Raw genomic sequence first — 25,527 nt, forward strand, 5'->3', positions numbered from 1 at the left:
TCCCTTTGGCTTCGACCATAAAAGACGGGATGCCTTAAAAGGGGCCATCTATAAGCCTACCTTCAGAGCGCATTCTCTTTCTCAGGGATATTCCTTGCTGAGAAAAAGAATTCAGCGATATTTCTCCTATTTGCTTATGAAAGAGGAGAAATATAGCTCTGTTCCATCTGGCTCACCAGTGGCCAGTTCAAAGTTACCTCTCTTGTTCCCTGAACATCACTATTATCCTGTTCTTTTTTAAGATGCCCAGATTTCATATTGTTCAAACACACATGCTCTACAAACAATTTGTGCAGTTGATACAATCACAGGGTCCTGAGGCAACATTCATCCTCCTCAGTTTACAAAGAAGATGACAGGACTAAGAGATTAAAGTAAAGACAAGCATAGGAAAACACAAGAATATTCATTGGGGAAGTGATAAGTGTCCATGAAATCTTCACAATTTATGTTCAGAGACTACAGTAAAGACAGATGTAAGAAATTATAAAAGTATTAATTTGGGGAACTAATAAATGTCCATGAAATCATCATAATTTATGTTCTTCTGCCATGGCTTCAGTCGGTCCCTCCGTTCAGGGTCCCTGACTTCCTGCAACATGGAGATTCCTTTAAAAATTACAAGTAGGTCAGGCACAGTGGTTCATGCCTGTAGTCCCAGCACTTTGGGAAGCCAAGGCAGGCAGATCATGAGGTCAGGAGTTCAAGACCAGCCTGGCCAACATGTGAAACCCCATCTCTACTAAAAATACAAAAATTAGCTGGGCATGGTGGTGGGTCCCTGTAATCCCAGCTACTTGGGAGGCCGAGGCAGGAGAATCATTTGAAGCCAGGAGGCAGAGGTTGCAGTGAGCTGAGACCGTACCATTACACTCCAGCCTGAGTGACAGGGCAAGACTCCGTGTCAAAAAAAACAAAAACAAAAACTACAAGTAGACAGTAGATCTACCATTTGATCCAGCAATCCCATGACTGGGTATCTACCCAGAGGAAAAGAAGTCATTATACAAAAAAGGTATTTGCATTTGCATGTTTATAGCAGCACAATTTGCAACTGCAAAATATGGAACGAGCCCAAATGCCCATCAATTGATGAGTGGATAAAGAAAATACACACACACACACACACACACACACACCATAGAATACTACTTAGCCATAAAAAGGAATGAAATAATGTCATTCACAGCAACCTGGATGGATTTGGAGACTGTTATTCTAAGTGAAGTAACTCAGGAATCGAAAACCAAACACCGTATGCTCTCACTCATAAGTGGGACCTAAGCTATGAGGATGCAAAGGCATAAGAATAATGCAATGGATGTTGGGAACTCAGGGGAAAGGATGCGAGGGGGGTGAGGGATAAAGAACTACATATTGGGTACAGAGTACACTGCTTGGGTGATGGGTACACCAAAATATCAGAAATCACCACTAAATAACTTATTCATGTAACCAAACATCTGTTCCCCAAAAACCTATTACAATTAAAAAAAAAAAAAGAAACGTGCTACATATACACAATGGAATATTATTCAGCCATTCAGTCATAGAAAGGATGGAATCCTGTCATTTGTGGCAACATGGATGAAACTGGAGGTCATTATATTAAGTGAAACAAGCCAGACACAGAAAGACAAATATCCCATATTCTAATTTACAAGTGGAAGCTAAACAATGTGTACACAAGGACTTAGAGTGAGGAATGACAGAAATCAGAGACTTGGAAGGGTCAGTGGGTGGGCAGGGAGGTAGATGATGAGACATTATTTAATGGGTATGTTAACATACGTTATTTGAGTGATGGAGACCTTAAAAGCCCTGACTTCACCACTATTCAGTCTATGCATACAACAATATTACACTTGTACCCCATAAATTTATATAAATAAAAAAATTAAAAATAAAAATAAAAATTAGAAATCCTGTGTTTGACATATTCCATAACCATTATTCTCTCCCCACCATCCTATTTCACCAATTGCCATGTTAAATTTCCTTCTCTGAAAACAGACGACTACTCAGATTTCTTGATCCCTATCCTTGTGTGCATATAACAATTACTTCCACAGTTCTCCTTCACACATCTACATCATGATCAGAAATTCTTTAAGTAATTTATAACAAGAGAAGGTAAACTCATTCATTGACTACATTTCACATTTATATAGTATTAGAAATGTGGTCCAGTGGACTTTAATATATTTTAGAATACTGAAAGCTTAATTGAAGAGCGAAGCAGGAATGATGTGCAAGGCTGAAACAAGAATGGTGGTGGCAAGATGGCAAAATAGAAGTCTACACTGTTCGTCCCCTCTGTTAGAACACCAAATTTTAACAACTATCTACACACAGGAAAGCACCACCACAAGAACCAAAAATGAGGTGAGCAATCACAGTACCTCATTTTAACGTCAGATTGCCAAAAGAGGCATTGAGGAGGGCAGAAGAGACAGTATCAAATGCTGATGCTATTCATCCCCTATCACAGTGCAGCGGCCATGTGGGGTGGAGAGAGAATCTGTGCACTTTGGGGAGGTAGAGCACAACAGTGGGAGGACTTAACAATGAACCCAGAGCTGCCCTGTCACAGCAGAGAATAAAGCCATGCTGGGCTCAGCCAGCACCCACACATGGAGGGAGCATTTGGACCAGCCCTTGCCAGAGGGAAACTGACCATCCTAGTGGCTGAACTTGAGTTTCTTGGGAATCCTCAACACCATGGGCTGAAGGGCTCTGGGTTCCCAGGTGAACTTGAAAGGCAGTCTAGAACACAAGGACTCCAATTTATAGACTATTTATAGGGTTAGGTTGGGCTTAAAGCCAGTGAACTTGGGTGGCATGTGACCTATGAAGATACCACCTGGTATGGCAAAGGGAATGCTTGTGCCAACCCTCCCCCAACCCCAGGAAATGCAGCTCAGCAATGAAAGTGACTCCCTTCTGCTTAAAGAGAAGAAAGCAAAGAGTAAAGAGGACTTTGTCTTGCATCTTGGATACCAGCTCGGGTACAGTAGGATAGGGCACCAAGGAGAGTCATGAGGCCGACTATTCCAGGTCCTCGCTCCTGGACATTTCTAATCACACCCTGGGCCAAAAGGGAGCACACTGCCTTGAAGTAAAGGACCCAGTACTAGAAGGACTCATCACCTGCTGACTAAAGAGCCCTGGACCTTGAATAACCACCAGTGATATGCACGGAGTACACTGTGGGCCTGGGCTCTGAGACATGGGGGCTTCAAGGGTGACTCAGTACATTCCAAGCTATGGAAGCTATGATGAAAGACTCCTTCTGCTTGAGAAAATAAGGGGGAAACATCAAGGTGACTTTGTCCTGCATCCTAGGTATCAGCTCAGCCATAGTGGGGTGGAGCAACAAGCAGGCTCTTAGGGTCCCTGAGCCCAGGCTGAGACTTCTGGACCTGACCTGGGTCAGAGGGGAACCCACTGCCCTGAAGGGTGAGTCCCAGGCCTGCAAGCATTCACCACAAGCTGAAGGAAGAGCCCATGAGCTTTAAGTCAGCATCAATGGTGTGTACAGGCAGAAGCCCTCACGACCCAGTTGTGGTGGTGGCCACAGGGAGAGGCTCCTCTGCCTAAGCAAAGACAAAGGAACAGTGGGAAGAACTGTGTATCATGAGTTGAGTTGAGTTCCAGCTTAGCCATAGCAGAAAACATCAGGTAAAATGCTAAGATTTTTTTCCTCCCATCCCTGCCTCCCAGATAGCATCTCTGAACACACTTGGGGCTTGGGGGAACACACCACCCTGAAGGAAAGGGCCTTGGGAAAGGCCCAGTGCTGTGCTGGCTTCAAGTCTGACCGGGTGCAGTCCCAATGGTAGTGACCACAGGGGTGCTTGAACAACACACCCCCAGTTCCAGATGGCTCAGCAGAGAGAGAAAGAAATTCTGTTCCTTTGAGAGAAACTACGAGAAAAGAAGAAAAGTCCCTGCCTGGTAATCCAGAGAATTCTGGATCTTATCCAAGACCAACAAGGTGATACCTCTAAGAGTCTACAAAAAACACAGCATTATTGGGCTTGGGGCCCCAGTGCCTTCAAATACGTAAAAAGTCTTCACAAGAAGGACGGCACAAACAAGTTCAGACTGTGAAGACTATAATAAATACCTAACTCTTCAAAATCTAGACCCTTATAAACATTTACAAGCTTCAACACCAACCAAGAAAACAACCTTACTAAATGAACCAAATAAGGCACCAAGAACCAATCCTGGAGAAACAGAGATATATGACTTTTCAGAAAGAGAATTCAAATAGCTGTTTTCAGAAAACTCAAATTCAAGATAATACAGAGAAGGAATTCAGAATTCTATCAGAAAAATTTAACAAAGAGATTAAAATATTAAAAAAGAATCAAGCAGAAATTTCGGAGTTGAAAAATGCAACTGACACGCTGAAGAATGCATCAGACTCTCTTAATAGCAGAATTGATCAAGCAAGAGAAACAATTAGTGAACTTAAAGACAGGTTATTTGTTTTTTCTTTTCTTTTCTTTTCTTTTTGTATTATGCTTTAAGTTCTAGGGTACACGTGCACAACGTGCAGGTTTGTTACATATGTATACATGTGCCATGTTGATTTGCTGCACCCATTAACTCGTCATTTACATTAGGTATTTCTCTAATGTTATCCCTCCCCCATCCCCCTATTTGAAAATACACAGACAGAGGAGACAAAAGAAAAACACACACAAACACACACACAATGAAGCACACATACAAGATCTAGAAAACAGTCCCATGGGGGCATTTTAAGAGTTATTGGCCTTGAACAGAAGAAAGAGATGGGTTAGAGAATTTATTCAAAGGGATACTATCAAACAACTTTCCAAACCTAGAGAAATATATCAACATTCCAGTACAAGGTTATAGACTAGCAAGAAAATATAACCCAAAGAAGACTACCTCAAGGTACTTAATAATCAGATTCCCAAAGATCAAGGATAAGGAAAGGATCCTAAAAGCAGCAAGAGAAAAGAAACAAATAACATACAACAGACCTCAAATGTGTCTGGCAGCAGACTTTTCAGTGGAAAACTTACAGGCCAGGAGAAAGTGGCATGCCATATTTAATAAGCTGAAGGAAAAAACTTTTTACTCTAGAATAGTGTATCTGGCGAAAATATTCTTTAAGCATTGAGGAGAAATAAAGACCTTCCCATATAAACAAAAGTTGAGGGACTTCATCAACACCAGACCTGTCTCATAAGAGTTGCTAAACGGAATTCTTTTATCTGAAAGGAAAGGATGTTAGCAAGCAATGAGAAATCATCTGAAGGTACAAAACTCACTGGTAATAGTAAGCACACAGGAAAGCACAGAATGATGTAACACCGTAACTGTGGTGTGTAAACAACTCTTGACTTAAATACTCAATGATAAAGCAAAAATAAAAACTACACCAGCTTTTTTCAAGACATAGTACAAAAAGAAAAAAATCAATGAACGAGTGGATGAAATTAAAGTGTAGAGTTTTTATGAGTTTTCTTTCCATGTGTATGTCTGTCCATGCAATCAGTGTTAAGTTGTCATCAGTTTAAAATCATGGGTTGTAAGACAGTACTTGCAAGCCTCATGGTAACCTCAAATCAAAAAACATGCAAGGAATACACAAAAAATAAAAAGCAAGAAATTCAAACCACCAGACAAAGTCACCTTCACTAAAAAAAAAAAGAAAGAAAGAAGAAAGATAAGTCTGTAAAACAACCAGAAAACAAATAACAAAATGGCAGGAGCAAGTCCCTACTTATCAGTAATAGCACTGAATGTAAATGGACTAAACTTTCTAATCAAAAGATATGTGATGGCTGAATGGATTAAAAAAACAAGAACCGATAATCCGTTGCCTACAAGAAACACACTTTACCTATGAAGAGACACATAGATGGAAAATATAGTAATAGAAAAAAATACTCCATGCCAGTAGAAACCAAAAAAAAGCAGAAGTAACTGTACTTATACCAGACAAAATAGATTTCAACACAGAAACTGTAAGAAGAGACAAAAAAGGTCATTATATAATGATAAAGAGGTCAATTCAGCAAGAGGATATAATGATTGTAAATATATATGCAGCCAACACTGGAACACCCAGATATATAAAGCAAATATTATTAGCGCTAAAGAGAAAGATAGATATCAATACAATAATAGCTGGAGACTTAAACACCCTACTTTTTTTTTTTTTTTTGGAGATGGAGTCTCACTCTGTCACCCAGGCTGGAGTGCAGTAGCGTGATCTCGGATCACTGCAACCTCTGCCTCCCAGGTTCAAGCAATTCTCCTGCGTTAGCCTCCCAAGTAGCTGGAACTACAGGCAACTGCCACCAAGCCTGGCTAATTTTTTTGTATTTTTTTAGTAGAGACAAGGTTTCACCGTGTTGTCCAGGCTGGTTTTGAACTCCTGAGCTCAGGCAATCCACCCTCCTCAACCTCCCAAAGTGCTAGGATTACAGGCATGAGCCACCATGCCCGGCCAAACACCCTACTTTTAGTATTGGAAAGATCTCTGAGACAGAAAATCAACAAAGAAACATCAAACTTAATCTGTACTATAGAACAAATGGAACTAATAGATATTTATAGAACATTTCATCCAACGGTTGCAGAATACACATTTTTCTCTGCAGTGCATGAATCATTTTCAATGATATACCATATGTTAGGCCACAAAACAAGTCTTAAAACATTCAAATAAAACTGAAATAATTCCAAGTGCCTTCCCTGACAATGAAATAAAACTACAAATCAATAACAAAAGGGATTTTGGAAACTATACAAACACATGGAAATTAAACAATATGCTCCTGAATGACCAGCGAGTCAATGAAGAAATGAAGAAGGGAACTGAAAAAAATCATGAAAGAAATAATAATGAAAACACAATATACCAAAACCTATGGGATACAGCAAAAACAGTACTAAGAGGAAACTTTATAGCTACAAGTGCCTACATCAAATAAGAAGAAAAATTTCACATAAATAACCTAATGAAGCAACATAAAAAACTAGAAAAGTAACAGCAAACCAAACCCAAAATTAGTAGAAGAAATAATAAAGACGAGAGGAGAAATAAATGAATTTGAGATGAAGAAAACAATACAAAGATCAATGAAACAAAAAGTTGGTGTTTTGAAAAGATAAATAAAATTGACAAACCTTTAGCCAGACTAAGAAAAGAAGAGAAAGACTGAAATAAATAAAAATCAGATACAAAAGAGGAGATATTACAACTGATACCACAGAAATTCAAAGAATCATTAATGGCTACTATAAGCAACTGTATGTCAATGAATTGAAACATCTAAAAGAAATAAATTTCGAGACCCATACAACCTACCAAAATTGAAACATGAAAAAATCCAAAACCTGAACTGACCAACAAAAAGTAACTAGATCAGAGCCGTAATAAAAAGTCTCCCAGTAAGGAAAACCCAGGACCCACTGGCTTCACCGCTGAATTCTACCAAACATTTAAAGAAATAATACCAAGAGGGGCGTGCCCAAGATGGCCAAATAGGAACAGCTCCAGCCTCCAGCTCCCAGCATCCGTGACACAGAAAATGGGCGATTTCTGCATTTTCAACTGAGGTACCAGGTTCATCTCACTGGGGCGTGTCGGACAGTTGTCACTTGTCTGCGGGTGCAGCCCAGCTAGTGAGACCTGAAGCAGGGCAAGGCATTGCCTCACCTGGGAAGCGCAAGGGGAAAGGGAATCCCTTTTCCTAGCCAAAGGACAGTGAGACACACAACACCTGTAAAATCTGGTAACTCCCACCCTAATACTGTGCCTTAACAAGGGTCTTAGCAAATGGCACACCAGGAGATTATATCCCACACCTGGCCCAGAGAGTCCCATGTCCACGGAGCCTTCCTCATTGCTACCACAGCAGTCTGAGATCTAACTACAAGGCGGCAGCGAGGCTGGGAGAGGGGTGCCCGCCATTGCTGAGGCTTAGGTAGGTAAACAAAGCCACCTGGAAGCTCGAATTGGGTGGAGCCCACCACAGCTCAAGGAGGCCTGCCTGCCTCTGTAGACTCCTCCTCTGGGGACAGGGCATAGCTAAACAAAAAGCAGCAGAAACCTCAGCAGAGGTAAATGCCCCTGTCTGACAGCTTTGAAGAGAGCAGTGGATCTCCCAGCATGGAGGTTGAGGTCTGAGAACGGACAGACTGCCTGCTCAAGTGGGTCCCTGACCCCTGAGTAGCCTAACTGGGAGACATCTCCCACTAGGTGCAGACCGACAACTTACACCTCACATGGCAGGGTACACCCCTGAGATGAAGCTTCCAGAGCACGAATCAGACAGCAACACTCACTGTTCAGCAATATTCTATCTTTAGCAGTCTCCGCTGCTGATACGCAGGCAAACAAGGTCTGGAGTGGACCTCAAGCAAACTCCAACAGACCTACAGCTGAGGGTCCGGACTGTTAGAAGGAAAACTAACAAAAAGAAAGGACACCCACACCAAAACCCCATCAGTATATCAACATCATCAAAGACCAAAGGCAGATAAAACCACAAAGGTGGGGAAAAAGCAGTGCAGAAAAGCTGGAAATTCAAAAAATAAGAGCACATCTCCCCCTCCAAAGGAACGTGGCTCATTGCCAGCAACGGAACAAAGCTGGATGGAGAATGACTTTGACGAGTTGAGAGAAGAAGGCTTCAGTCAATCAAACATCTCAGAGCAAAAGGAGGAAAGACGTAATCAGCACAAAGAAACTAAAAACCTTGAAAAAAGAATGGATGAATGGATAACTAGAATAATCAATGCAGAGAAGACCTTAAAAAAACTGATAGGGATGAAAACCATAACACGAGAACTACGTGACAAATGCACAAGCTTCAGTAACTGACTCAATCAACTGGAAGAAAGAGTATCAGCGATTGAAGATCAAACTAATGAAATGAAGCGAGAAGAGAAGTGTAGAGAAAAAAGAGTAAAAAGAAATGAACAAAGCCTCCAAGAAATATGGGATCATGTGAAAAGACCAAATATACATCTGATTGGTATGCCTGAAAGTGATGGGGAGAATAGAACCAAGTCGGAAAACACTCTGCAGGATACTATCCAGGAGAACTTCCCCAAACTAGCAAGGCAGGCCAACATTCAAATTCAGGAAATACAGAGAACACTACAAAGGTACTCCTCGAGAAGAGCAACTCCAAGACGCGTAATTGTCAGATTCATCAAAGTTGAAATGAAGGAAAAAATGTTAAGGGCAGCCAGAGAGAAAGGTCAGGTTACCCACCAAGGGAAGCCCATCAGACTAACAGCAGATCTCTCGGCAGAAAATCTACAAGCCAGAAGAGAGTGGGGGGCCAATATTAAACAATATCAACATTCTTAAAGAAAAGAATTTTAAACCCAGAATTTCATATCCAGCCAAACTAAGTTTCATAAGTGAAGGAGAAATAAAATCCTTTACAGACGAGCATATGCTTAGAGATTTTGTCACCACCAGGCCTGCCTTACAAGAGCTCCTGAAGGAAGCACTAAACATGGAAAGGAACAACCAGTACCAACCACTGCAAAAACATGCCAAAATGTAAAGATCATTGATGCTAGGAAGAATCTGCATCAACTAACGAGCAAAATAACCAGCTGATATCAAAATGAAAGGATCAAGTTCATATGTAAAATATTAACCTTAAATGTAAATGGACTAAATGGTCCAATTAAAAGACGCAGACTGGCAAATTGGATAAAGAGTCAAGAACCATCAGTCTGCTGTATTCAGGAGACCCATCTCACATGCAGAGACACACATAGGCTCAAAATAAAGAGATGTAGGAAGATCTACCAAGCAAATGGAAAACAGAAAAAGGAAGGGATTGCAATCCTAGTCTCTGATAAAACAGACTTTAAACAAACAAAGATCAAAAGAGACAAAGAAGGCCATTACATAAAGGTAAAGGGATCAATTCAACATGAAGAGCTAATTATCCTAAATATATATGCACCCAATACAGAAGCACCCAGATACATAAAGCAAGTCCTTAGAGACTTACAAAGAGATTTAGACTACCATACAATAATAATGGGAGAATTTAACACCCCACTGTCAACATGAGACAGATCAACGAGACAGAAAGTTAACAAGAATATCCAGGAACTGAACTCAACTCTGCACCAAGCAGACCTAACAGACATCTACAGAACTCTCCACCCCAAATCAACAGAATATACATTCTTCTTAGCACCACATTGCACTTATTCCAAACATGACCACATAGTTGGAAGTAAAGCACTCCTCAGCAAATGTAAAAGAACAGAAACTATAACAAACTGTCTCTCAGACCACACTGCAATCAAACTAGAACTCAGGACTAAGAAACTCAATCAAAACCGCTCAACTACATGGAAACTGAATAACCTGCTCCTGAATGACTATTGGTTACATGACAACATGAAGGCAGAAATAAAGATGTTCTTTGAAACCAATGAGAACAAAGATACAACATACCAGAATCTCTGGGACACATTTAAAGCAGTGGGTAGAGGGAAATTTATAGCACTAAATGCCCACAAGAGAAAGCAGGAAAGATCTAAAATCGACACCCTAACATCACAATTAAAAGAACTAGAGAAGCAAGAGCAAACACATAAAAAGCTAGCAAAAGGCAAGAAATAACTAAGATCAGAGCAGAACTGAAGGAGATAGAGATACAAAAAACCCTTAGAAAAATCAATGAATCTAGGAGCTGGTTTTTTCAAAAGATCAACAAAATTGATAGACCGCGGGCAAGACTAATAAAGAAGAAAAGAGAGAAGAATCAAATAGATGCAATAAAAAATGATAAAGGGGATACCACCGACCCCACAGAAATACAAACTACCATCAGAGAATTCTATAAACACCTCTACGCAAATAAACTAGAAAACCTAGAAGAAATGGATAATTTCCTGGACACTTACACTCTCCTAAGACTAAACCAGGAAGAAGTTGAATCCCTGAATTGACCAATAGCAGGCTCTAAAATTGAGGCAATAATTAATAGCCTACAACCAAAGAAAGTCCAGGACCAGATGGATTCACAGCTGAATTCTACCAGAGGTACAAGGAGGAGCTGGTACCATTCCTTCTGAAACTATTCAATTCAATAGAAAAAGAGGGAATCCTCCCTAACTCATTTTATGAGGCCAACATCATCCTGATACCAAAGCCTGACAAAGATACAACAAAAAAAGAGAATTTTAGACCAATATCCCTGATGAACATCGATGCAAAAATCCTCAATAAAATACTGGCAAACCAAATCCAGCAGCACATCATAAAGCTTATCCACCATGATCAAGTGGGCTTCATCCCTGGGATGCAAGGCTGGTTCAACATACGCAAATCAATAAACGTAATCCAGGATATAAACAGAACCAAAGACAAAAACCACATGATTATCTCAATAGATGCAGAAAAGGCCTTTGACAAAATTCAACAGCCCTTCATGCTAAAAACTCTCAATAAATTCGGTATTGATGGAACGTATCTCAAAATAATAAGAGCTACCTATGACAAACCCACAGCCAATATCATACTGAATGGGCAAAAACTGAAAGCATTCCCTTTGAAAACCAGCACAAGACAGGAATGCCCTCTCTCACCACTCCTATTCAACATAATGTTGGAATTTCTGGTCAGGGCAATCAGGCAGGAGAAAGAAATAAAGGGCATTCAGTTAGGAAAAGAAGTCAAATTGTCCCTGTTTGCAGATGACATGATTGCATATTTAGAAAACCCCATCGTCTCAGCACAAAATCTCTTTAAGCTGATAAGCAACTTCAGCAAAGTCTCAGCATACAAAATCAATGTGCAAAAATCACAAGCATTCTTATACACCAGTAACAGACAGAGAGCCAAATCATGAATGAACTCCCATTCACAACAGCTTCAAAGAGAATAAAATACCGAGGAATCCAACTTACAAGGGATGTAAAGGACCTCTTCAAGGAGAACTACAAACCATTGCTCAGTGAAATAAAAGAGGATACAAACAAATGGAAGAACATACCATGCTCATGGATAGGAAGAATCAATATTGTGAAAATGGCCATACTGCCCAATAAGATAAGAGAAAGAAATAAAGGGCATCCAAACTGGAAAGGAACAATTCAAATTATCCTTGTTTGCAGATGGTATGATCTTGTATTTGGAAAAATCTAAAGACTGGCCCAAAAAAAAAAAAAAAAACTCTTAGAACTGATAAATTCAGTAAAGTTACAGGATACAAATCAAAATACAAAAATCAGTAACATTTCTATATACCAACAGTGAATAATCTGAAACAGAAATCAAACAACTAATCCTATTTACAACAGCCACAAATTAAATACCTAGGTTTTAACCAAAGAAGTGAAAGATCTCTACAAGGATAACTATAAAACACTGATGAAAGAAATTGAAGAAGATACAGAAAAATGGAGAGATATTCCATGTTCATAGATGGGAAGAGTCAATATTGTTGAAATGTCCATACTACCCAAAGCAATGTACAAATTCATTGTAATCCCTATCAAAATATCAATGATATTCTTCACAGAAATAGAAAACAAATCCTAACATTTATATAAAATCACAAAAGCCCCAGAATAGCCAAAGCTATCCTGAGCAAAAGAAATGAAACTGGAGAAATTATATTATTTGACTTTAAATTATACTACAGAGCTACAGTAAACAAAACAACATGGTAGTTGCATAAAAGCCAACATATAGACCAAAGGAACAGAAAAGAACCCAGAAAAAATTCCACACACCTACAGTGAACTCATTTTCAATAAAGGTGCCAAGAACATACAGTGGGGGAAAAGACAGTCTCTTCAATAAATGTTGCTGGGAAACTGGATATCTATATGCAGATGAATGAATCTTGAACCCTATCTCTCACCTTACACAAAAATCATATCAAAATGGATTAAAGACTTAAATCTATGACCTCAAACTATGACACTACTCCAAGAAAACATTGGAGAAACTCTCTAGCATATTGGTCTGTGCAAAAATTTCTTGAGTAATACTCCACAAGTAACGGGAACCAAAAAATAAATGGACCCATGGGATAACATCAAGTTAAAAACCTTCTGCACAGCAAAGAAAACAATCTACAAAGTGAAGAGACAACCCACAAAATGAGAAAAAAAATATTTCCAAACTACCCATCTGACGAGTGATTAACAATCGGAATATAAAAGGAGCTCAAATAACTCTATAGGAAAAAAATATCTAATAATCCAATTTTAAAATGGATAAAAGATTTGAATAGATATTTCTCAAAACAAGACACACAAATGGCAAACAGGTATGTGAAAAGGTCCTCAACATCACTGATCATCTAAGAAATGCAAATCAAAACTACAATGAAATATCGTCTTGCCCCAGTTAAAATGACTTTTATCCAAAAGCCAGGCAATAACAAATGCTGGGGATGATGTAGAGAAAAGGGAACCCTCGTATACTGTTGGTGAGAATGTGAATTAGTAAAACCACTATGGAAAACAGTTCGGAGGTTGCTCAAAAAACTAAAAATAGAGCTACCATACAATCCAGCAATCCTATTGATATGTATATATCCCAAAAAAAGGAAACCAGTATATCAAAGAGATATCTGCACTCCCATGTTAGTTGCAGGTCTGTTTTCAGTAGCCAAGATTTGGAAGTAACCTCTGTGTCCATCAACATATGACTGGAAAAAGAAAATGTAATACTTATACACAATGGAGTACTATTTACTCATAAAAAAGGAGATTGTGTCATTTGCAACAACATAGATGGAATTGGAAGTCATTATGTTAAATGAAATAGGCCAGGCACAGAAAGACAAATATTGCATGTTTTCACTATTTGTTGGGGCTAAAAATCAAAACAATTGAACTCACAGAGATAGAGAATAGAAAGATGGTTACCAGAGGCTTGGAGTGTGAGCAGGGGGTGGGGATGGTTAATGGGTACAAAAAATATAGTTGGAAAGAATGAATAAGACCTAGTATTTGATAGCACAACAGGGGGACTATAGTCAATAGTGATTTAATTGTACACTTAAGAATAACTAAAAAAGTATAATTGGATTATTTGCAACACAAAGGATAAGTGCTTAAGGAAATGGATACCCAATTGTCCATGATGTGATTATTACACATTGTATGCCTGTACTAAAATATCTCATGTACCCCATAAATATATATGCCTACTGGTACCCACAAAAATAAAAAATGTTTTTAAATGTTTTAAAGAATGGGTAAGAGTATAACCTACCAAATGAGCACCAAAGTTTCCATGCATTAAACAAGAAAACCTTGTGGTATCCTAGATCATATACTGAAGTTCGTGCAAAAACCATTGCTCTCTAGAGCAGAATTAGAGACAAAACACCTAAAGAAACAACACAAGGAAGCAAAACCAGAAACTGGTGCAACATCCTCAAGTCATCTAAGAAGCTCCAGCGTTTTTTCAATGTGGCTCTAACAGTATGTGATTAGCATGCTGCAAAATTCTCACACTTGGTCAGACTACTCAGTTCTTCAACATGACAATTTACTATTTTTAGTTATTTTGTTCCAATGTTCTATTCCTACTTGGCATGATACCTAAAGGAAAACTATTCCTAAACTGAACATATATGACAGCGCTGATCTTATATTTGACACCTGTGTAAGACTACTGCTTTTCTAACTGATCAAATAGCAAATCTCCTGTATGATTTCTGCTTCCTCCCCTAGTAAGGAAGAAATATCAAGCAACCAACATTATTGAATTTAGTATTTTTCCTCAACCATATATCTTAAGTTCTTAAGTGGTTAATAAAAGTTCACTTTTAATGTATTTGACTTTATTGTCTATAGTTTGAATTTGTAAGCTCTCTAACGATGGCAAAGAGAACAATAAAATACAAGAGGAAACAAATTTTCCTTTACTCTTGCATTTCTATTTCTATTTACTCTATTTGGTATAATGAACTGGGATATACACATTACATAATTGTAGAAACTACCACAAAATGCATTTACAATATATTTGAAAACTAATTTACTGCTAGTTTAATAAAGGTAAATATTTGGCCTAGAAATGTCTTTCAGATGTTTAAATTTTTATCTGTTTTTTCATGGCATCCTTTTGGTTTTGACACCTAATATGATAATTTAGAATATGGCATAATTTTATTTTTTAAAGCATAGCTGCTACAAATTATTAATAATAAAAACATATTATATAACATTTAAATATCTCTTTGATTTCTATCCTAACATAATAACTCTTGTTAGGTGTATGCCATTTTCAAACACTAAAATTTTTCCAACCTCTGTGTCCTTCAATTTTTGTAGTTCACTTTCCAGCACCAACTTCTCTTCTGATAACAACTGAAAATCACGTTGTATCTGTTTGTATTCCTAGAAACAAATAATTTTAGTAATAATGAAGAGTAAAACTCTCAATGTAGAAAGGTTATTCAGATATTTAATTATTAAAGTAAGAAAGTCTTCATTAACTCATGACAAGAATGAAACATTGATATCAGTATGTACAGTGAGACAAGAATTGGAGCTGAAAGACATAAAAGAGCTAAAAGTGTCAAGGACTGGAACTATTCAGATGACTGTAGGACATTACAGTTTAGTATTTCAGAAGTGAATTATTTCTGAGTGATAATGAGAGTAAAATGAACAAAATAGACAAGGCTTTCCAGTTCACATATGCATAAAATTATTTTAAATAAACTAAGTAAGCATTGGAGCTTTATATAGGATTATGTATCCTGACAATTTCTAGAATCTGTTAAGAACTCAAGGACAAAGTGTAATTTCAAACTGAGATTACTATACTTACAGCATCTAACAAAACTTGATCATTTACAGCTCTGAAAAATAAACCAAAAAAGTATGTTTATAATTGTACATTTATATTTTAATTTATATAACACACACATTTTCTTTGTAAAGATTTTAATACAAATGAAGTTTAATGGACACTTTGATTACCACTTCGAAAATTTAATACTCTCCCTAGAAATATTATAGAATCACTGTTACCTTTCCAGGACTTGTTCTATGCATTTACACAATACTGCATGTACCTTTTCCATTCTGTAATTTTTATTAGTGGGTTGGATTTCAGTTTTCTTTTTCACATAAATGACATCACTGTATACATTGTTCTCAACTTACTTTTTCACTTAACATAAAGTCTGAGATTTCTTCATATCCATAAACATAGATCTTTCTCAGTTTTTTTAAGTGCTAATGATTATTCCACAGCAGGAGTTGGCAAACATTTTTTGCAAAGAACTAGATAGTAAGTATTTTAGATTCTGCAAGCCTGATGGTCTCTATCACTATTACTCAATGGGTATGGCTGTATTCCAATTAAATTTTATTTACAAAAATAAGTTTCAGGTTAGGTTTGATATTGTTCCACAGTTTGCTGACACAGTTTGGTGACATTGTTCCACAGTATGGATAAACCATAGATTATTTGGGCCACAGTTTGCTGACATTGTTCCATAGTATGGATAAACCATAGATTATTTTTGACAAGAGTTATTCATTTATTAAATCAGAATTTATAACAGCTCTATTTAGGTAAAATTAATATATCATACAGTGTACATTTTAAAGTATACATTTCAATTTCTTTTAATATATTCACCAACTTAAGCAACCATCACCACCATCATACAGTGCACATTTTAAAGTATACATTTCAATATCTTTTAATATATTCACCAACTTGAGCAACTATCACCACTATCTAATTTTACTACATCTTATTTACCCCACAAAGGAACCCCAGACACATTAGTAGTCACTCCCAATTCCTCTTTGCAAATACCCAGCCAGTAGCCTACTTTATCTCTCTAGATTTGCCTATTCTGGATATTTGACACAAATAGAAGCATATAGTATGGGTCTTTTGAAACTGGCTTCTTACATTTAGCAATATGTTTTCGAGGTTCTTCCCTATTATAGCACGTTATTACTTTGTTCCTTTTTACTGCCAAATAACATTTCATTATAAGGATATTCCACATTTTATTTATCAATCACTTTAAGGACATTTTGTTTGTTTCAACTTTTCTGCCATTATGAATAATGCTATTATGAACATTTATGTACAAGTTGTTGTGTGAATATGTGTTTTCATTTATCTCATGCGTAAACCTAGAAACAGAATTTCTGAATCATATGCAGACACTGTATTTAACATTTTGAGGAACCGGCTAACTGTTTTCTAAACCAGATACATAACTTAAATTCCCATTAGTAATGTATGAGGTTCCCAATTTCTCTACATACTTGCCAAAAAATCATTGCCTTGTCTATTTGATTATAGCCATCCCAGGGCGTGTAAAGTGGTATCTCATTGTAGTTTTGATTTCAATTAAAACCAGTGACAGCCAGGCCCGGTGGCTCATGCATGTAATCCCAGCACTTTTGGAGGCCGAGGCAGGAAGATAAACTGAGGTCAGGAGTTTGAGATCAGCCTGGCCGACATGGTGAAAACCTATCTCTACAAAAAATACAAAAATTAGCTGGGCATGGCAGCAGGTGCCTGTAGTCCCAGCAACTTGGGAGGCTGAGGCACAAGAATTGCTTGAACCCGGGAGGTGGAAGTTGCAGGGAGCTGAGATCATGTCACTGCACTCCAGCGTGGATGACACAGCGAGACTCTGTCTCAAAAAAAAACACAAAAAACAAAAAAACCTAGCAACTACCAATGTTAAGTATCTTATCATGTGATTATTGGGCATTTCTATATCTTCTTTGGGAAAATACCTATTCAGATACTTTACCTATTTTTAATGGAATTATTTATCTTTTTATTACTGAGGTGTAAGAGTTCTTTGTATGTTCTACTAAGTACCTTAGCAGATATATGATTTGTGAATATTTTTCACATTCTATGAGCAGTTTTTTTCATGTTTTTGATAGTATCATTTGCAGCACAAAAGTTTTTAATTTTGATAAAGTTTATCTATGTTTTTCTTTTGTTGATTGTACTTCTGATGTCATATCTAAGAAACCACTGCCTAACCCAATGTCACAAAGATTTACTCCTATGTTTCTTCTAAAATGCCTATAGTTTTACCTCTTAAATTTAGGTCTTTGATAATTTTGACTTTAGTGAATGGCAAAAATAAGTAATCCAGTCTCGTTCTTTTGCATGTGGATAACCAGTTGCCCAAGTACCATTTATTATAAATTAAAGACTTTTCTTTCCCCCATTGAATCATCTTACCTTGAAAATCATTTGTTCATAAATGTAAGGTTTATTTATAGACTTTCAATTCCATTCCATTGCTCTATATGTCTAGCCATACAGCCATATGTCTAGCCTTATGCCAGTAATATTTTGCCTTGGTTACTGTAGCTTTGTATTAAGTTTTAAAATCAGTTAAGTGTGAATCTTCTAACTTTGTTCTTAAGATTGCTTTGGCTAGTCTAGCTTCCTTGAACTTCCACATGAGTTTTAGAATCAGCTTGTCGGTTCTGAAAAAATGTCAGCTGGAATTTTGAAAGTAATTACATTGAATCTGAAGGACAATTTGGGAAGTATTGCTACCTTAAGATTATTAAAGACAGGTGTGGTGGCTCACGTCTGTAATCACAGAACCTTGGGAGGCCAAGGCAGGAGGATCACTTGAAGCCAGGAGTTCAAGACGAGCCTAGGCAACACAGCAAGACCCTGTCCCTACAAAAAAAAAATTTTTTTTTAATTGCCAGGCATGGTGGTGCATGCCTGTAGTCCTAGCTGCTTAGAAGGCTGAGGTAGGAAGATGCCTTGGGCCTAGGAGTTAGCAGCTGAAGTGAGCTGTGATTGCATCACTGCACTCCAGTCTGGGTAACAGAGTGAGACCCTGTCTATAAAAAATATTAAGTTTAACAGTCTATGAAGATGAAATATCTATTCATTTCTGTAGGTGTTCCTTAAGTTCTTTCAATTATGTTTTTTAGTTTCAGTGCCCAAGTCTTGCATTTCTTTTTTTAAATTCAGTCACGATCTCTTTGGTGCTATTATAAATTGAATTGTTTTCTTTATTTCACTTTTGAAATGTTCATAGTTAGTGTATTCATTTCCTACGGCTTTAGTAATAAAGGCCCACATATGGGTGATTTAAGACAACAAGAATTTATTTTCTCACAGCCTGGTGACTTGAAATTCAAAATTAAAGTGTTGGCACAGCCACGCTCCCTCTGAAATATCTAGGAAAGTAATCTACCGTGCCTATTCTAGCCACTGTTAGTCCCTGGTATTCTTTGGATTGTGGCAGAATAAATCGAGTCTCTGCCTCCATCTTTACATTAGCAGTCTTTCCTCCATGTTTATCTGTCTTCTCCAATTCCTATAAGGACATCAGTCACGTTGGATTAAGGGCCCATTATACTCCAATATGACCTCGTCTCAACTAATAATATTGGCAATAACCCTGTTTCCAAATAGGGTCACCCTGAGGTAGCAGGGGGTGAGAACTTCAACTTATCTTTTGAGGGGATACAATTCAGCTAGTGTATAGAAAAACAAATTGTTGGCTGGGCACGGTGGCTCATGCCTGTAATCCCAGCACTTTGGGAGGCCGAAGCGGGCAGATCACGAGGTCAGGAGATCGAGACCATCCTGGCTAACACAGTGAAACCCCGTCTCCACTAAAAATGCAAAAAATTAGCCGAGCGTGGCGGTGGGCGCCTGTAGTCCCAGCTACTTGGCAGGCTGAGGCAGGAGAATGGCCTGAATCCAGGAGGCGGAGCTTGCAGTGAGCCAAGATCGCACCACTGCACTCCAGCCTGGGCGATAGAGCGAGACTCTGCCTCAAAAAAAAAAAAAAAAGAAAAGAAAAGAAAAGAAAATACAAATTGTTTTTGTTTATCGATCTTATATATTGCAGCCTTGATGAATTCATTCATTACTTCCAATAGGTTTTAGCAGAACTCAGGATGTTTTAATATCTAAAATCATGTCATTTGCAAATAGAGGTAGTTTTACTTCTTCCTCACCAGTGCAGACACTTTTATTTCCCTTTCTTCCATAATTGCCCTTGCTAGAACCTCTACTATAATGATGAATAGAAGTGAATGCCTTTCTTTTTCCTGATCATAAGGAGAAATTATTCATTCTTCACCTCTGAGTATGATGTTGAATGGGGTTTGCAAATGGCCTTTATCAGATTAAGGAAGTTTCCTTCTATTCCTGGTTTGTGGAATTTTTATCAAAAAAAGATGTTGAATATTGTCAAGTGCATTTACTGAATCTAGTGAACTGATGTGATTTTTTTCTCATTTATTTAATCAATATTACACATTATATAAATTGATACCTGCATTTTAAATCAACATTGCATTCCTAAAATAAATCCCCCATGTTCATCATATGTGATCTTTTTTATACGTTGTTGGATTCAGTTTGCTAGTATTTTGGTGAGGATTTTTATGTTCATATTCATAACACATATTTATCTTCTTAAAATAAATATATTTATTTTCTTGTGATTGTCTAATTTTGGTATCAGAGTAACACTAATCTCACAGAATGAATTGAGAAGTGTGAACTCTTTTATTTTTTGGAAGAGTTTGTACAGGCCTGGTATTAATTCTTCTTTAAATATTTGACAGGATTAGAAAGTGAAGTCATCTGGCCTAAGCATTCCTTGGTGGGAATATGTTAATTACTAATTAAATCTTTTCACTACTTATAAGTCCAGTCACAAGTTCTTGTTCTTCTTGATACAGTTTAGTTTGGGTCTTTCTAGAAATATATATCATCTCAGTTATCTAATTTGTTGTCATATAGTTATTCATAGTATTCCCTTATCATTCATTTACCATAGATTATTGAGCCATACTCCTACTAACAAAAACAGGTTCTTTCTAGTTTTGCTGACATCACACTGATGCAAAAAAATTCCTTTTATATGCTTTCTTGAGCATATTGTACTCCTTTCTCAAGGGTAGATAAAAATAGATTTGCGATATAACATGGCATACACTTTTGTTATTACTAAACTGTGCTAAATTGTCCTCAAAAGTAGGAAATTTCTATTACACTAGCAGTGTAACAGTATTCATTCCACTACCTTTCTGCCAATAGTTGATATTAGAAAACTTCTAAATTTTGTAGACAAAAAAGTCATGGCTTTGTCTTACATCTTCCCTGATCACAGTGAGACTGAGTAGCTCTTAAAACATTTATTGGCCGATTTTTTTGTCTTTTCCTTAGTTACCTCTTTATATACTTTGCCTATTTTTCTTATGTGTTTTTAGGGAGTTATAGATTCTTATTACTACTCCTTTTTTCTATTGTATGTGCACAAATCTTTTCTCCCGGTCTATTGCTTACATTTTAACTTTGCTTCAATTTTGAATGAGGTGTTTTTAGTTTTGAGAGTTGAATTCCCTCCCTTTTTGTGGTTTTATTTTCTTACATTTAGGTCTGTAATCAATGTTAGCTTTTTAAGTGATGTGAATTCAGAATCTGTCATTACTTTTTAACCACATGGATGCCTTTACCTTGCTGATGGCCTACCTAATCACTAAAATTCATTCACGAATGTGAATTTGCCATGTTAGAATTATTGTGATTCCAATTCTGACATAAGGTAACTATTTGTGATGCATGCAGTTGGGCTAAAGACACTTTGAAAGGCAAAACAGCCTATTACCCTCACTTGTAACGTCCACGCCTCCCTAGAAAAATGTCATGATGTAATTCTTAACAGGACTGCTTTCCTGTCCAGACCACATGATTCAGGTAATGTACATTTTTCTTATCTAACTTAACAACTTCATCTCTAAGACTGGACACTAGTTCTAAGCATTCTGTTCACCAAAAAGGAATTATATCTTCACAAGCCATCCTACAAATCAATATCTAATTGAGATCTCAATTTGTCCCACAATTACAGAAGAATTTCAAGGCCCTCTAGGTCTATGCCTATTTATTTACTTATCATTATGCACAGGTGAACAGCTAGACAATGCACTGACAATATCCTGAAGAATATGTCTATTAGCTCCCCCAAAGACCAGAATGATTGTCCTATCCTGCTACTATGTAAATTTATGCATAATAATTTAATAAAGTCCTAGTTTCTATATTTTATCCTGTACTTTTAAATCACTTTATTGGTATGTAATTAGTATATAAAAAGCTATATATTTTTATTGTATCCATCCCAATAAATTGGGGATATGAATATACCTATGAAATTATCATCATCTAGGCCACGAAGAGATCTTCACTCCAAATGTTTCCTTCTGCCCGCATTAATATGATAATTGTTTCTCATGGTTTCTGCTGATGCCGTTGTTATTAAGAAAAATTAGGAGCAAGATGGACAAATAGGAACAGCTCCAGTCTCCAGCTCCCAGCGTGAGCGACACAGAAGACAGGTGATTTCTGCATTTTCAACTGAGGTACTGGGTTCATCTCACTAGGGATTGTCAGACAATGGGTGCTGGTCACGTGCTGCAGCCCGACCAGCGAGAGCTGAAGCAAGGGGAGGCATCACCTCACCTGGGAAGTGCAAGGGGGAAGGGAATCCCTTTTCCTAGCCAGGGGAACTGAGACACACAACACCTGGAAAATCGGGTAACTCCCACCCCAATACTGCGCTTTACCAAGGGTCTTAGCAAACGGGCACACCAGGAGATTATATCCCACACCTGGCTGGGAGGGTCCCATGCCCACAGAGCCTCCCTCATTGCTAGCACAGCAGTCTGCCATCTAACTGCAAGGCAGCAACGAGGCTGGGGGAGGGGCGCCCACCATTGCTGAGGCTAAAGGAGGTAAACAAAGCCACTGGGAAGCTCGAACTGGGTGGAGCTCACAGCAGCTCAAGGAGGCCTGCCAGTCTCTGTAGACTCCACCTCTGGGGACAGGGTACAGCTAAACAACAACAACAACAAAAGCAGCAGAAACCTCTGCAGCCGCAAACGACTCTGTCTGACAGCTTTGAAGAGAGCAGTGGATCTCCCAACATGGAGGTTGAGATCTGAGAACGGACAGACTGCCTGCTCAAGTGGGTCCCTGACCCCTGAGTAGCCTAACTGGGAGACATCCCCCACTAGGGGCAGACCGACACCCCACACCTCACACGGTGGAGTACACCCCTGAGAAGAAGCTTCCAAAGCAAGAATCAGACAGGTACACTCGCTGTTCAGCAATATCCTATCTTCTGCAGCCTCTGCTGCTAATACCCAGGCAAACAGGGTCTGGAGTGGACCTCAAGCAATCTCCAACAGACCTACAGCTGAGGGTCCTGAATGTTAAAGGAAAACTAACAAACAGGAAGGACACCCACACCAAAACCCCATCAGTACGTCACCATCATCAAAGACCAGAGGAAGATAAAACCACAAAGATGGGGAAAAAGCAGTGCAGAAAAGCTGGAAATTCAAAAAATAAGAGCGCATCTCCCCCTGCAAAGGAACGCAGCTCATCGCCAGCAACGGATCAAAGCTGGACGGAGAATGACTTTGACGAGATGAGAGAAGAAGGCTCCAGTCCATCAAACTTCTCAGAGCTAAAGGAGGAATTACGTACCCAGTGCAAAGAAACTAAAAATCTTGAAAAAAGAGTGGAAGAATTGATAACTAGAATAATTAATGCAGAGAAGGCCATAAACCAACTGACAGAGATGAAAACCATGACACGAGAAATACATGACAAATGCACAAGCTTCAATAACCGACTCGATCAACTGGAAGAAAGAGTATCAGCGATGGAGGTTCAAATGAATGAAATGAAGAAGAGAAATCTAAAGAAAAAAGAGGAAAAAGAAATGAACAAAGCCTTCAAGAAGTATGGGATTATGTAAAAACACCAAATCTATGTCTGATTGGGGTGCCTGAAAGTGAGGGGGAAAATGGAACCAAATTGGAAAACACTCTTCAGGATATCATCCAGGAGAACTTCCCCAACCTAGTAGGGCAGGCCAACATTCAAATTCAGGAAATACAGAGAATGCCACAAAGATACTCCTCGAGAAGAGCAACTGCAAGACACATAATTGCCAGATTCACCAAAGTTGAAATGAAGGAAAAAATCTTAAGGGCAGCCAGAGAGAAAGGGTGGGTTACCCACAAAGGGAAACCCATCAGACTAACAGCAGATCTCTCAGCAGAAACTCTACAAGCCAGAAGACAGTGGGGGCCAATATTCAACATTATTAAAGAAAAGAATTTTAAACCCCGAATTTCATATCCAACCAAACTAAGTTTCATAAGTGAAGGAGAAATAAAATCCTTTACAGATAAGCAAATGCTTAGAGATTTTGTCACCACCTGGCCTGACTTACAAGAGACCCCGAAGGAAGCACTAAACATGGAAAGGAACAACCGGTACCAGCCATGGCAAAAACATGCCAAAATGTAAAGACCATCAAGGCTAGGAAGAAACTGCATCAACTAATGAGCAAAATAACCAGTTAATATCATAATGGCAGGATCAGGTTCACACATAACAATATTAACCTTAAATGTAAATGGACTAAATGCTCCAATTAAAAGACACAGACTGGAAAACTGGATAAAGAGTCAAGACCCATCAGTTTGCTGTATTCAGGAGACCCATCTCACATGCAGAGACATACACAGGCTCAAATAAAGGGATGGAGGAAGATTTACCAAGCAAATGGAGAACAAAAAAAAGCAGGGGTTGCAATACTAGTCTCTGATAAAACAGACTTTAAACCATCAAAGATCAAAAGAGATAAAGAAGGCCATTACATAATGATAAAGGGATCAATTCAACAGGAAGAGCTAATTATCCTAAATATATATGCACCCAATACAAGAGCACCCAGATACATAAAGCAAGTCCTTAGGGACTTACAAAGAGACTTAGACTCCCATACAATAATAATGGGAGACTTCAACACCCCACTGTCAACATTAGACAGATCAACGAGACAGAAAGTTAACAAGGATATCCAGGAATTGAACTCATCTCTGCAGCAAGCAGACCTAATAGACATCTACAGAACTCTCCACCCCAAATCAACAGAATATACATTCTTCTCAGCACCACATCACACTTATTCCAAAATAGACCACATAATTGGAAGTAAAGCACTCCTCAGCAAATGTAAAGGACAGAAATTATAACAAACTGTCTCTCAGACCACAGTGCAATCAAAATAGAACTCAGGACTAAGAAACTCAATCAAAACCGCTCAACTACATGGAAACTGAATAACCTACTCCTGAATGACTACTGGGTACATAACAAAATGAAGGCAAAAATAAAGATGTTCTTTGAAACCAATGAGAACAAAGATACAACATACCAGAATCTCTGGGACACATTTAAAGCAGTGTGTAGAGGGAAATTTATAGCACTAAATGCCCACAAAAGAAAGCTGGAAAGATCTAAAATTGACACTCTAACATCACAATTAAAAGAACTAGAGAAGCAAGAGCAAACACATTCAAAAGCCAGCAGAAGGCAAGAAATAACTAACATCAGAGCAGAACTGAAGGAGATAGAGACACAAAAAACCCTCCAAAAAATCAATGAATCCAGGA

General features: G+C 38.1%; 1 protein-coding gene across 3 annotated transcripts in view; it reads right to left on the reverse strand.

Annotated features, from left to right (window-relative positions):
* Positions 1 to 25,527, reverse strand: part of CCDC7 (coiled-coil domain containing 7) — a 408,075-nt gene that overhangs the window by 338,944 nt on the left and 43,604 nt on the right. For all 3 annotated transcript variants that reach the window (XM_031652409.1, XM_031652407.1, XM_031652408.1), the window contains exons 11-12: positions 15,839 to 15,869; positions 15,313 to 15,402 (exon numbers count right to left, since the gene is read on the reverse strand). In XM_031652409.1, the coding sequence (XP_031508269.1) occupies positions 15,313 to 15,402; positions 15,839 to 15,869 (121 nt within the window). The remainder of the gene's footprint in view (positions 1 to 15,312; positions 15,403 to 15,838; positions 15,870 to 25,527) is intronic.

Source organism: Papio anubis, chromosome 11 (genome assembly GCF_008728515.1).
Source record: "Papio anubis isolate 15944 chromosome 11, Panubis1.0, whole genome shotgun sequence".
NCBI classification, from domain to species: domain Eukaryota; kingdom Metazoa; phylum Chordata; class Mammalia; order Primates; family Cercopithecidae; genus Papio; species Papio anubis.